This window comes from Hyposmocoma kahamanoa, unplaced genomic scaffold, assembly GCF_003589595.1.
Source record: "Hyposmocoma kahamanoa isolate Upper Pololo Valley unplaced genomic scaffold, ASM358959v1 81, whole genome shotgun sequence".
In the NCBI taxonomy this organism is placed as follows: Eukaryota; Metazoa; Arthropoda; class Insecta; order Lepidoptera; family Cosmopterigidae; genus Hyposmocoma; species Hyposmocoma kahamanoa.
In genome coordinates, this window is record NW_020654080.1 from 9,098,752 (window position 1) to 9,111,132 (window position 12,381).

General features: G+C 35.3%; 1 protein-coding gene across 1 annotated transcript in view; it reads left to right on the forward strand.

Moving 5' to 3' along the window:
• The window catches only part of LOC113234077 (collagen alpha-1(XVIII) chain-like), a 139,285-nt gene that overhangs the window by 30,131 nt on the left and 96,773 nt on the right, over positions 1 to 12,381 (forward strand). Inside the window, exon 2 of the mRNA XM_026469319.1 lies at positions 11,429 to 11,831. Coding sequence (XP_026325104.1) covers positions 11,643 to 11,831 — 189 coding nt within the window. The 5' untranslated portion in view covers positions 11,429 to 11,642. The remainder of the gene's footprint in view (positions 1 to 11,428; positions 11,832 to 12,381) is intronic.

Genomic DNA, 12,381 nt, shown 5'->3' on the forward strand with positions numbered 1-12,381 from the left:
TATCATCAGGCGCAAGACTCGTTTGTCTCGTCACTTAATATTATTAAAAAAATATTAATGTATTGGTGGAGTCTGTATTGTTCAAGGACGTAGTGCGTAAAGGCCATTAGAATTTTATTGATTCGCTTGCCTCTTGATTGATAATACATGTTTCAAGCAATCATTAAACTTTATAACGCCGGACGTGTGTAATTTCACCACCGGAATACAGTAATGCTCATATTACTGCGTTTCGGTTTTGAAATAGGTACATTGGTAAACTGCCTCTGTGGCCAAACGGTTACCATGCCGGACTGCTACGCAGAGGTCCTAGGTTCGATTCCCGGGCCGGGAGAAATATTTGTATGACCTACATTTGTTTCTCTCGTGAGTTTGGGTGTAATTTGTGGTTGTCTATATGTGTGTCCATGGCACCCGCGACACAGGGTTTCCCTAGTGCGGGGCTATGTTGAGTGTGTGTGTTATTAAAAAAAAAAAAAAAAAACTTTTCGGAACGAACTCTTTCACAAGAAGCTCTACTACTATAAAACATGTTACGGTCAACACGCTAAATATATTCTAAAACTTGGTGTTCGTATATCAAGGAGTTCGAAGCAAAACCCAATAAATGTGTGAATTTTCGTAAAATGATATACCTAACTCATTATAATGCACGTTCTACGTGAAACTGATTGCAATCATCTTTATCGACTGCAAATAAAATTGAGGTACCGCTAGTACCAGGTGAATGTAAAAACGAAGGTTATACTCCAGCATGCACCAATAAATGTATAACAGCACGATGAATACTTAACGAAACAACAAAACATTCATTGTTCTTTGAAACAGTATTAGGTTATTTGATTAACCGCTAATAATTTTGCATGGTAGACATATTACAGAACGATGATAGCCCATTGGGAATACGGTTCTCAATCGAGATATACAAACGATTCATGTGGTTTTAATTTCTGTTACGCACATTTTGTAAATGTTTCTTATGGATACCTAACGGTGACGTTAAATTTCGTGATAAAAAGTTATTTGTCAAAAAAGATTCACAGCCCTTGGAAAACGTGTAAAGTCCCCAACCAATATTGGGGGCTTTTTTTATGGTACCAAGTGTCGGAACGAATAAGTCGCGTGTCTGGTGGTAAGCGACACGCCTGTTTATAACAGTTGCAGCACCACTCAGAGTTTTAAATCACAAAGATCTGAAGGACACTGCCACTACGCCCGCCACCCTGAGACATAAGATGATAAGTGCCAAGTGCCTGTAATTTCACCAGCACCCTTATACGGAAATGGGAACGCAGTAATGCTCGCTTTCCTGCTTAATAGCAGAAATAAGTAATGTGGCAGCACTTCCCTGGACGAATTCTGTCACAAGGTGCTCAACTGCCTGCAGCCTGCAACATTGTTTATTTTGTTGTAATCTTACTTGAGTCTAGTTCTCAAGACAGTAATGGTAGATAATCTCTTTTATTTAAAGCGTGAAACACACCTAGCGCGGCCGCGTGCTGTGTTGTCGTTCATATAAATACACGGAACTAGACCCGCCGCGGTCCCGACCCGACACGCACCCGCTCTCTGTGTGTTTCACGCTTCAAACTATGTGTCTTACTAAGGCAGAAGAAGAAGGCAGAAGGTTGATTATACATTATATGATATCAAGAGATTGGACGTGTTTTTCGGCTTGTGGTAAGCAACACAGTCACACACCCATAGCAGTTGTAGTGCCAGAGCTTTAAATAGCAAATTTCTGAAGAGCACTACTACTGTACTCATCATCCTGGGACATAAAATCAACAAGCAGCACAAGTTTAGTAAAGGAAAGCAGTAATGCTCATAATACTGTTTAGCAGCTGAAATAGGTATGGCGGTAGTACATCTCTGACCGAACTCTTTCACGAGGCACTTTCACTCTTCTACTACTAAATATATTTGCATTAGGGTTGTCAGTGTCACTGCGATTCTGTGACCCGGGAAAAAATAATCGAGACTCGGTGCGGTCTCGAAAACGGGAACCTTGAGTTTATTTCAAAACTAGGTCACTATATTTGTAGGCTAGGCATTTTTTCAAACAAGATCTTTATTAACATATAATAAAATAAAATAAATATTTATGAAAGTTTTTTTATAGTGGACACAAAAGAAACAAAGAACGTTTAAAATAAGTTCAGATAAAAAGGACCTGATTTTATTTAAATATCCATTATCAATCGCCACAGATCATACTCAGCTCGACTCTACAGGTGGTCATGTAACCAGAATAAAAAAATGACTGTTGTTTGCTAGAATTTTCGCGAGCTGAAAAGTCTCGAGTCTCTAAAACGCCCAAAAAATCTTCGAATTTCTCGAAATTTTCTGACATTCTTGGGACAACCCTAATTTGCAAATATGAAATAGATACACCAATCATCTCGGTATATTATAGCAAATGCTGCAACACAAATATTTTTCGTTCAATACATTTACTATGTCAGCGAAAAGAGTTTTATTAAGTACTACATAATTAATAAAATTATAAAAAACTTTTACCTTAGGAGTCGACTACCTCAGCTTAAATTCATATTTTTCCCGTGCTAATACGGTTCATTTTGCTTGGATCGAGCGGCAGGGACCAGTGTCCCTAAAGCCAGTGCTTTATTTCATAATTTATTTTTATACAAACGAAATTAAAGCCATTTGAAAATGTATGTCGTATAATATACGTGTTCTATTTAGTTCAGTTGATATAAAAAAAAACTTTGGTATATGTAAAGTACCTATTGAATAGTGAGGATTTCTTGTAAAATGTCGAGGTAAGTTTGTGTTTTTCTATCGTGGAAATTTTTAGGAATCATATTTTCGCTTTGTATAGTAATCGATGTATGTATATCCTTAATTTTACTATATATTTTTTCCAAAGCGATTGATTCAACACTTTCACTGTTATGTGGAATAAACCATTTGAGATTGTATAGACTCTAAACTAAATTATCTACCAAACTAAACTATTATCCCGAAATAAATGTTCACATTTACATAAAATGTACATATTAACGTTGCGTGCAAGCTGATTACAAAATCTAAAAATATTATAATCCTGCTACATAAAAATGTTACTTTTGCAGAGTCGCCTCATTATTATTCAATTGGACTCATTAACATCAACCGAGACTTGATGTTTAATGATCACCCACCTTTCTCGGTCGTACACTTTGTACTTTGCTCTGTTCTTATCGCAAGTGACGTAAAGTTGAATATCGTAAGTCTCAAGGTTGACTCGCTCTTGACCGTTGATACTTTTACTAATTCTTTCATAACTCCGTACGTTTGGGCTCGCAAAGCATCATTTAGAGTCTGTAAACGGCACAAAGCATAAAAGTATTTTTTAACTTAAAAAAAAGTAAATTAAATTGCAGTAATGCTACGTGGCAGATATCCGTTAAGAATCTATACAACCTCAATTGACTGGTTGATTCCGCATAAAAGTGAAAGTTTTGAATCAATGACTTTGGAAAAAAAAAATATATAGTAAAATTGAGGATATACACTGATTACTATATACGGTGTAAAAACATACGTTTCCCAGAAATTTTCAGGATAGAAAACAAAACACAACCTTACCTCGAAATTTTACAAGAAAACTGCTGTATTCAATAGGTACTTCACATATACCAATGACTATTTTTTTATATCAATTGAATTATAAATAGAATACGTATTTTATTTATTTTCATTTGCATAAAAATAAATTATGAAATAAAGCCAGTGTCTCTGCCGCATTTCCCAAGCAAATTGAACTTTATTAATATGGGAAAAAATTGAATTCGGGCTGAGGTAGTATCGACTCTTAATTAGATGAACAAAATAAAATCTCCTAAGGCGATAAAAATCGTGCCATTTATAAGTAACAGTAAAATTTTAATAGCATTTCACATCAACACTTTACAATCTACTAAGTAAATTATAAGGCTTGCGTGCGAGTTTTCTTTCGTGCCTCTTCCGGGATTATAAACCTTTGTAGGCACAGATTTGATTGCCCTTAATAGAAGGGTTAAACAAATATTTAAGCCACGGAAATATTTTTTTAATTTGAAGCCATCAAAACGGTTCCATGAAATGTGATTTAATCCCACATGGGCATGGAATATAGTAAAACGATACCTCCACTACGCCATGATCAGTATGTTAACTTAATATTTGGACCTGTTATTATTTTTTTATTTCTTTTTTTTTTAAATTCGTTTTTTGTTTTACTTTTTGAAATTTTTTTTTTTACTTTTTTTTAACAAAATTTGGATAGCATAGTATTAGTAAATATATACGGCTGTTTACAAAAATAACAGAACATGAAAAAAATTAAGTTGGCGTATTGTTCATTGGAGGTATCGAGAAGTACAGTTAAAAATACCTTGAATTTAAAATAACTGTTTTAAAATTTTGATCTATTATTTTATAAAGGGTACAATTTTCTTAGCAAACTCATGAAGATAATTATGGACCCGGCTAGGACACAGCAAATGACAAAAATCCGAATAAATTAAACCAATTCTAACCCTATTCTATCTAATAAAGACTTAACTTTATTTACACAGTTTAACTGCAGGATCCAACTGAGTCTCAATTTGAACAAAAGATTACAAACTAACACTTTGTACGATTAAAATTATTCTAATTATAATTTTTTTTTTTAAATATTAAAATCTTTGAACATTTTTTTTAATTTACTTTTCTTGGTGTCATTTCTGATAATAACATCAGGTAATCTGTTCCATAGGTGCGGTATACGTTTCTTTAAGATACTATTTCCATATTAATTAGTGACTCTTGGGATCATAAATTTACCCGAAGTCATCGATATAATACAAGATCGACAGGCGTGTCGCTTACCCCCAGGCCCACGACTTGTTCTTCCCGTCACTTGACATCTTAAAAAAATGTACGTATGTGATAACGCGCGCAAAGCAAAACTTCATTCTTTTCTATGCCTTTAAATTGCCCCATTAAATCACTGAAGGGATAATATTAATTCACGTGTTAATGTGCGGTTGATACATTTTGAATCGTAGGTTTATTTTCTTTATTTACCTCCCCCGGTAACCAGACGCGGCGAGGGATTTCACCCTTATGCTGTAGACGTTCCATTAAATCTCACAAAGCGTTTTCCTGGTATGTTCATTATGTATACAGCTAAGAAGTGGAACTTTTTGCCGTGTACTGTATTTTCCGAACGATACAAGCAGGATATAAATATATCCAAAAAAGAGCAGAGCAAAAAGATATCTCTCAAGCGAGCGTGTACCTCAGTTAACAGCTGGTGAGATTTTCAACATACGTAAACCTACAATAGCAAAATGTATTTGACCGGAATGAAATGAAAAAAAAAGCAAAATTATTTTATATGTCGCACACCTTTTTAGTAGCAGCAGAGCTCTTTATGAAAGAGTTCGTTCAAAGAAGTACAACCACCTTACCTATTTCTGCCGCCTATCGGTAATGTGAGCATTACTGCGTTCCGGTTTTAAAGGGTAAAATTAAAAAAGGGTGCTGGTGAAATTACAGGCTCATGGGATTAGTCAACTTATATCTCAGGATGACGGGCGCAGTGGCAGTACTCCTTAGATCTCTGCGATTTACAGACGTGTCGCTGACCAACAGGTGCGCGACTTGTTCATCCCGTCACACCATAGTGTTACAAGCAAAAAAATCATCATTTTGTGGGTTTATTTTCGGGCACATAATTCACTGTTTTCGATAATAAAATTGTAATGTTATGGAAACACTATGCTTATTAGAAATGAAACTATTTCCTCGGATCGAAACAGTTCTATTTTATTTTTATTTTTTTTTAATAAACCAACGTTACGAGCCTTTTACAGATCTCATGGTGACTGAGATTGTAAAGTCATCAACCATTTTTCACTACAAATATTAAATTATTTTAATAAACAAATATAACTGGTGGTAGCGCCAGTGACCGACAAGCACCACATTTTTTCAAAATTCATATCTAATAGGATTTAGGACAAGAGTTTCTGCACGTTTCTTATTGGTAAGTGCCAATTACTGATTAGTTAATTAGTGGAGTTTTGATGTTCTTTACAGGAGATTGGAATAATTCTAGTTTTGTTTGTTAGGAATAAAGTATAATAGCTTTTTTTATGAAACTTACTACAGCATAATCTTTCTTGAGGATTATATCTATCAAGTAAAGTAATCAATCAGTAGGACATAATGCTGTGTTGGGTTTGGCAGAAGAAGCATGAGAGTAGAGTGAATGCAGTTAAAATAAGATACGTCAGAAGAATCTGCGGTGCGCGGCTGTGTGAAAAATGTGGTTTGAAAGATGTAGTGTCAAAAATAGAAAAAGGTATGCTGACGTGGTTTAGAAACATGGAGCACAGCTATACAGCTAACGTAGAGGGAATCATTGGGAGATCAAATTGAGATTGTTCTTAAAAAGGCTGGAGTGGGTAGTGAGAAGAATAAGAGGGTATGTATGAAAAGATTGATGAATGTAAGTGAAGCAAGAAAGGTTTGTAAGGATCGTGCTAAGTGGCGATCGATAGTCTGCCTACCTCAATGGGAATCTAAGGGTATATAAATAAATAAAAAAAAAAAAACTAATCACTATTGATAAAAATGCTTAGAATAAAAAGCTATTTCAAATTTAAAGACACTTCTCTTGAATGTCTATCATTACCAGCACTCTACGCGATTTAGTTCCGAAATATAATAATATAACTAACACGTAAACCAAAGGATTCGATAAACACAATATCCAGTCTGAAGTTACCTGTTTTATTATATAAAAAGTACATGGTCTATGGGTTATCATTTCGAAAACACAAGTACTATTTTTGATTCGTATCAGTGTTGAAGCCGGTGTGCGAATTTGACATTTGTAAAGACTTTTCATCATAGTCCATAATGCAGTTAAAATATGTATATGGCCGTAACTGCACATTTTATTTTTATTCTATTTATTTTATTTTCTTAGGCGAGCTTACAGCTACTTTTACTACATGGATTTTAATATGATTAATCAGATGCCAAGTAAAAGCTTCCACATATGGAAATAAAAACATAACACAAACTAACGCTTCTATGAGAACACAATAATCGCTTTATCAGTCACTTGAAAATAAGTTAATTGTCATAATAGTGTTTATATTCTTAACGCTGTTATAGAAAGGATCTATGCGACCGTCGTCATTGACTTGGTTAAATAATGTTAGTGATCTTGGTAGATAATTATTCATACTAAAATTAGTACGACTAAATGGAACATGAAGCAAATTATTCTTACGAAACTTCTTAACTGGAACTTTGAGTATAATGTTACTGAGGAGCTCTGGACAATCAATCTTATTCTGTGTAATGACAGTTCCGGTACATCAATAGACAGTTCCGGTACTGTTCGCTGCTGTAGGTATATTCTTGTAACACTTGCACGGTGTGTATCAAGCATAATCCAGGGGTGCAACATTGTTATTCGAGTCAGACGCCCCGTCTACATAAGTCATGGTTAGGAGTTATACGACGTTTTCATGACGTCTTCAAATTACGCCAGGAGACTATCCACACACATCAAGGTAAGGTTTGGTTATTTCCTTACCATAAGAGTTTGTCGGCCGTTATCAATGCAAAACAAATTAATTCGTTTCCAATAAAAATAGATTATTTTGCAATATACTATTATTTCTATATTATGCAATATAAATGTATTTTTTTGGTTTGACACGGTTCGTGGCTATAGCTACACACATCGACAACTTTAAACTATACGTCTCCACATTGACGATTATCACTACAGTATTTCTACAGCCTCACTTTCACATCTGTTCGCAAATATTACACGGCACTCACGCCGAGAAAAGCGCCAAGTCACGTGGCTCGTTCGTTTCGACAGGAAATTCCGTCCGTCCCTTATCACCTACAGCCATGTTTACGTAACTCCCCTTTTGTTATGTGTAGATTGCTAAGGTAGACACTTATGTACATACGGCTTTATGTTTTCCTTCACCGGCTAAGCGCACATTGGGGTAAAAATTCGTGCGGAATTTTGGCGTAGAGATCTATGCGGTGAAATAATGATGTACTTATTTTAATCTTTTGTTTTTTTGTGGCAACCAATTGTAGTTAATGTAAGGTTAAAAATATATAGAACAACGTCGGAATTCTAGGTAGGCGTGCAAATACTTATTAATGTCTTTTTCTCGCTTCACTGTATACTCCAGTGGAAGAAATGTTTTACTGTAATGCAACTGCCTCGATGGACGAACGGTTACCATGTTGGTCTGCCACACAGAGTTTCCGGATTCGATTTCCGGGCCGGGAAAAATATTTGTACGGTTTCCATTTATTTCTCTCGCGATTGTAGGTTTGTGATTGTATATGTGTATGTCCATAGCACTGGCGACACAGGGTTTCCTTAGTGCGGGGTTATAAGTGTGTGTATTATTTATTTATAATTGAGAATTTTCTTTGAAAATCTACCAAGCAATAGTCCAGAAAGCTACGCAAAGAAGTGCTAGCTGCCGACACAGGTCTTACCGTTTTGTAATTTTAGTATAATACAAGATGATATTATCCCTGACATTTCAACCCAGTGTTTCTTCGTGCGTTAAACACCTAACCACGATTCACTGAAATTTATTAAGAAATAACTGCACCCGTTATCTGTAATTTCACCAGCACCCTTACACTTCAAAACCGAAATGCGGTAATGTTCAAATATCTGCTTGACAACAGAAAGAGCTATAATAGCAGTACTTCCCTAGACAAACTCTTTCACTAGGCGTTCTATTGCTACTAAGTCGAATCCACTACTTTAATTACATAAAAATGCCAAAATAATCCATTACTTACAAAATTTAGATATTTATTGAAAGGACATTGTCTTGACTCAATAAAGATTTTTATAATTTTATTATTATAATTTTAGAACATTGGTCTGTAATGATTTGGAAATCATAACTATTCTTAGATTACAAGATATTTTTTATGCTAATTTGTGTTTGTCGACCAGCTACCTCGTATTTCTTGGTAGATTTAAGAGAGCCTGTAAAGCTCTTTCGTCCCGTAATTCTGTGGATCACTCGGTGTAAGTGACCTTTATGTTGAAGAGAACCGCCTTCGACGTGACTCAAACTTTCCCTTTGATTTGGTCAAGGCTTATCGGTCTTCCGCGTCCATGCTTGCCTTCCTTTTCTTTGATCTTCACATTTTAATGAAATTCTCTTAAACATACTTTAACAATTTAAACATACCTACCTGTTTTGACCCTTTTTGTCGCTGGTCTGCTGTGCACGACCACCGGTTGATGGCCTCTCAGACGCGGATTGTGCGTACCCAATTCCTTTGCATAGTTCGTTATGCCCTTTTTTAACACTTTGCCTCGTTATTTAAAATGAAAAGAACATTTGATTTTAAATCGAATTCATCTGTCATGTTTTTTAGATAAATTATATTGATAATGTTTAGGACTTTTACATATTACGTACTTTATATATATGTATAGTCTCAAACTCGAGAATTTCTTGTACTATGAGTACCACCGTCATCATCGTTATCATCATCTTAATCATCTATCGATTTATAGATCGCACAGCCGGGCACAGGTCCCATCTCAGGCGAGGTTTAGGCCATAGTCCGTCATGCTTGCCCAATGCGGATTGGGGACTTCACACACGTCGATGAAGATTGTAAGCCTTCACCGACGTGCAAGTTTCATCACAATGTTTTCCTTTAACGAAAAGCTCTTGGTAAATTCATATTAAATTTCGGACATAAATTCCGAGAAACTCAGAGGTGTGACACTGGATTCGAACCCACCGCCTCTGTTTGAGAGATAGGTCAAACTATTAGGCTACCACGGTTTCCATTGACGAGTACTATGAGCAGAGCAATAAAAGTTCATTTATTTTTGTTTTTGTTTTTGTTTTCGTATTTTTTTTAAATTTAATTATTGTTGCTATAAGACGCATATATACATATATCTATCTATTTATATATATGTATATATTTACTTACTTTGCTTCCCACGAGTCAGGTTTAGTCTAGTGTGGATATTATAGTTTTATATCGTCGCCTTACTTTCTCAAACTCGTATCCTAAAAAATTAATATCCTAAACAACAAGCAATACTTCCAAATGTTTACCCTTGATAAAAAAATTAAAATAAATGAAAAGTTTTGTCATCTCTTGAATAATCAATCATTCTTTATAAGATACGAGTTCGAGAAAGTAAGGCATCGATATGTAAAATTGTTAATTCTAAGTTAACAATAGGCTCTGCCCTTAATTTGGCTTTGCCAAAAACATACATTTCAATGTTTTCGCAGTGTACTTGTCTACAGTGCCAATCTAAATTGCTCTTGCAAATACGTTGTATGCATACATAAATATACGTTGTATGTACGAAATATGCGGAAACATAGGAGCAATTTAAAAAAGTTCATTTCCCAAATTGGTCGTACTGGGAGTCGGACCGAGGACTTTCTGTTATTACAAGTGCATTTTGTACTCCATATTGTTACATTATGATTTAATAATAATAATAATAACGCACACACTCAACATAGCCCAGCACCAGGGATCCTGTGTCGCGGGTGTGATGGACACACACATAAACAACCACAAATTACACCCAAACTCACGAGAGAAATAAATGTAGGCCACACAAATATTTCTCCCGGCCCGGGAATCGAACATGGGACCTCTGCGTGGCAGTCCGGCAAGGTAACCGTTCGGCCACGGAGACAGTTTTATTTTTAGAGAAATTTGACTTACAATACTCCCAGATGTCCTATTTATAAGATTTTGCATTTGTTCTTGTATAGAACAAACCTCGCCTATCAATAGAACTTTATAGAAACTACAGTAATTTGAGAAGTACATGCGGATATATTGGCAGACCAGTTGTCAAGTATTTAGGGACAGGCTAGCTTCAAAAATTACGACATCAACAAATTTCGGTCTATGTTGTTACTCCAACGGTTCACAACAAAGCGAATCAAGATACCACTTCCAACTATACATTTACCTTCCTTCTAATAATACGTATCTAGGTTATCGGATACTTTACTTGCATACAATAGATTGCCGTCGAGCCTGTCCCTCCCTTCCGACTTCGCTTTTTCTAATAGATACCAATACTTTGAATGTTTAAGCTTTGAAACGTATTTGCAAGAGCAATTTAGATTGGCACTGTAGACAAGTACACTGCGAAAACATTGAATAAAAGAAACTTTATTTGTATATAATTAGGATACATTTGAAAATAACGTGGTAACTATATCGGTTTGTTCAGTAACGTTGGCAGGCATCAGATTTTTAATAATAACAACTAACGCAGCATCTTTTCCATTACTATTTTAATTTTAAGAATTACAGTTTATTTCAATATTAGAAATGATAATTGATCATTTAAATTAAATGTTTCTTTGTTTTGTTTCAGAAACATGAGCTTCGAAAAATGTGTCCGTGTAATACGAACTTAACTAGCACTTCCAAATCAATAAAACTATGAGCCAAGTGTAGACTTAAAGCTATTTGCCCTAAGCTACTTACAATGGCTTAATAGCTATTCACCTACTACTGTAACTAGAAATGGTTAGAAAGTGTTAGAATTTAAATTAATAATGTTGATAAGAAGATAAGTCTAGGTCAAAATGGCAATGGTAATATCACAAACGACGAAGGCAGCCATTGGTGGGTTCCTGGCTCTGATGATACTTGGTGCTGTGCTAGTGGTGGGAGCGGCTTTGGGGTGGTTCGATCCTAGGAGAGACGATGAAGATACTCCAGGAAAAGTCAGCCCTAGGCTGCAGGGAAGAACTTCCTTTGTTACTCATCGAGCTGTAAGTATTGATTTTTATTTTACAGTTATCTGATTATAACTCAAAAGCGATTACACACGCCGGCAAATTTAGCGGAACTAAAATCAATAAATAAATAACGTTCACATTTTAATGAGTATTAACCATTGTCTTACAACTAAGTGGACGACGGGTCTAATACAAAAACCACGAAAAAAATGTCCCAAGTCAACCTATTTAAACGTAGTGACATTTCAAGGAATATGAAAAAGCTAAAACGTTGAATTTAAATTGTAATGTCATCGCAGTACTGTCTAATTTTGCTTGCTTCGCTGTCAGTCGAACAAACGAAGATTAGAGCGTGAATGACGCTCTGTATACGATTTTAACGCCCTATAAGTTCGGACACTTTTTAGCGCGGAACCGACGTCCATATAATTGTAAGTCAATGAGTATTACACATAAAATAGCAATTATATTATTAACATCGACGTAGTACAGCCTTACTTAACCTTTATTTAAAAAAAAATCAAGATTAAACAAAATGCATTTTTCTTTACATTTTGTGACAAAGCAGAAACGGCTGAAAATT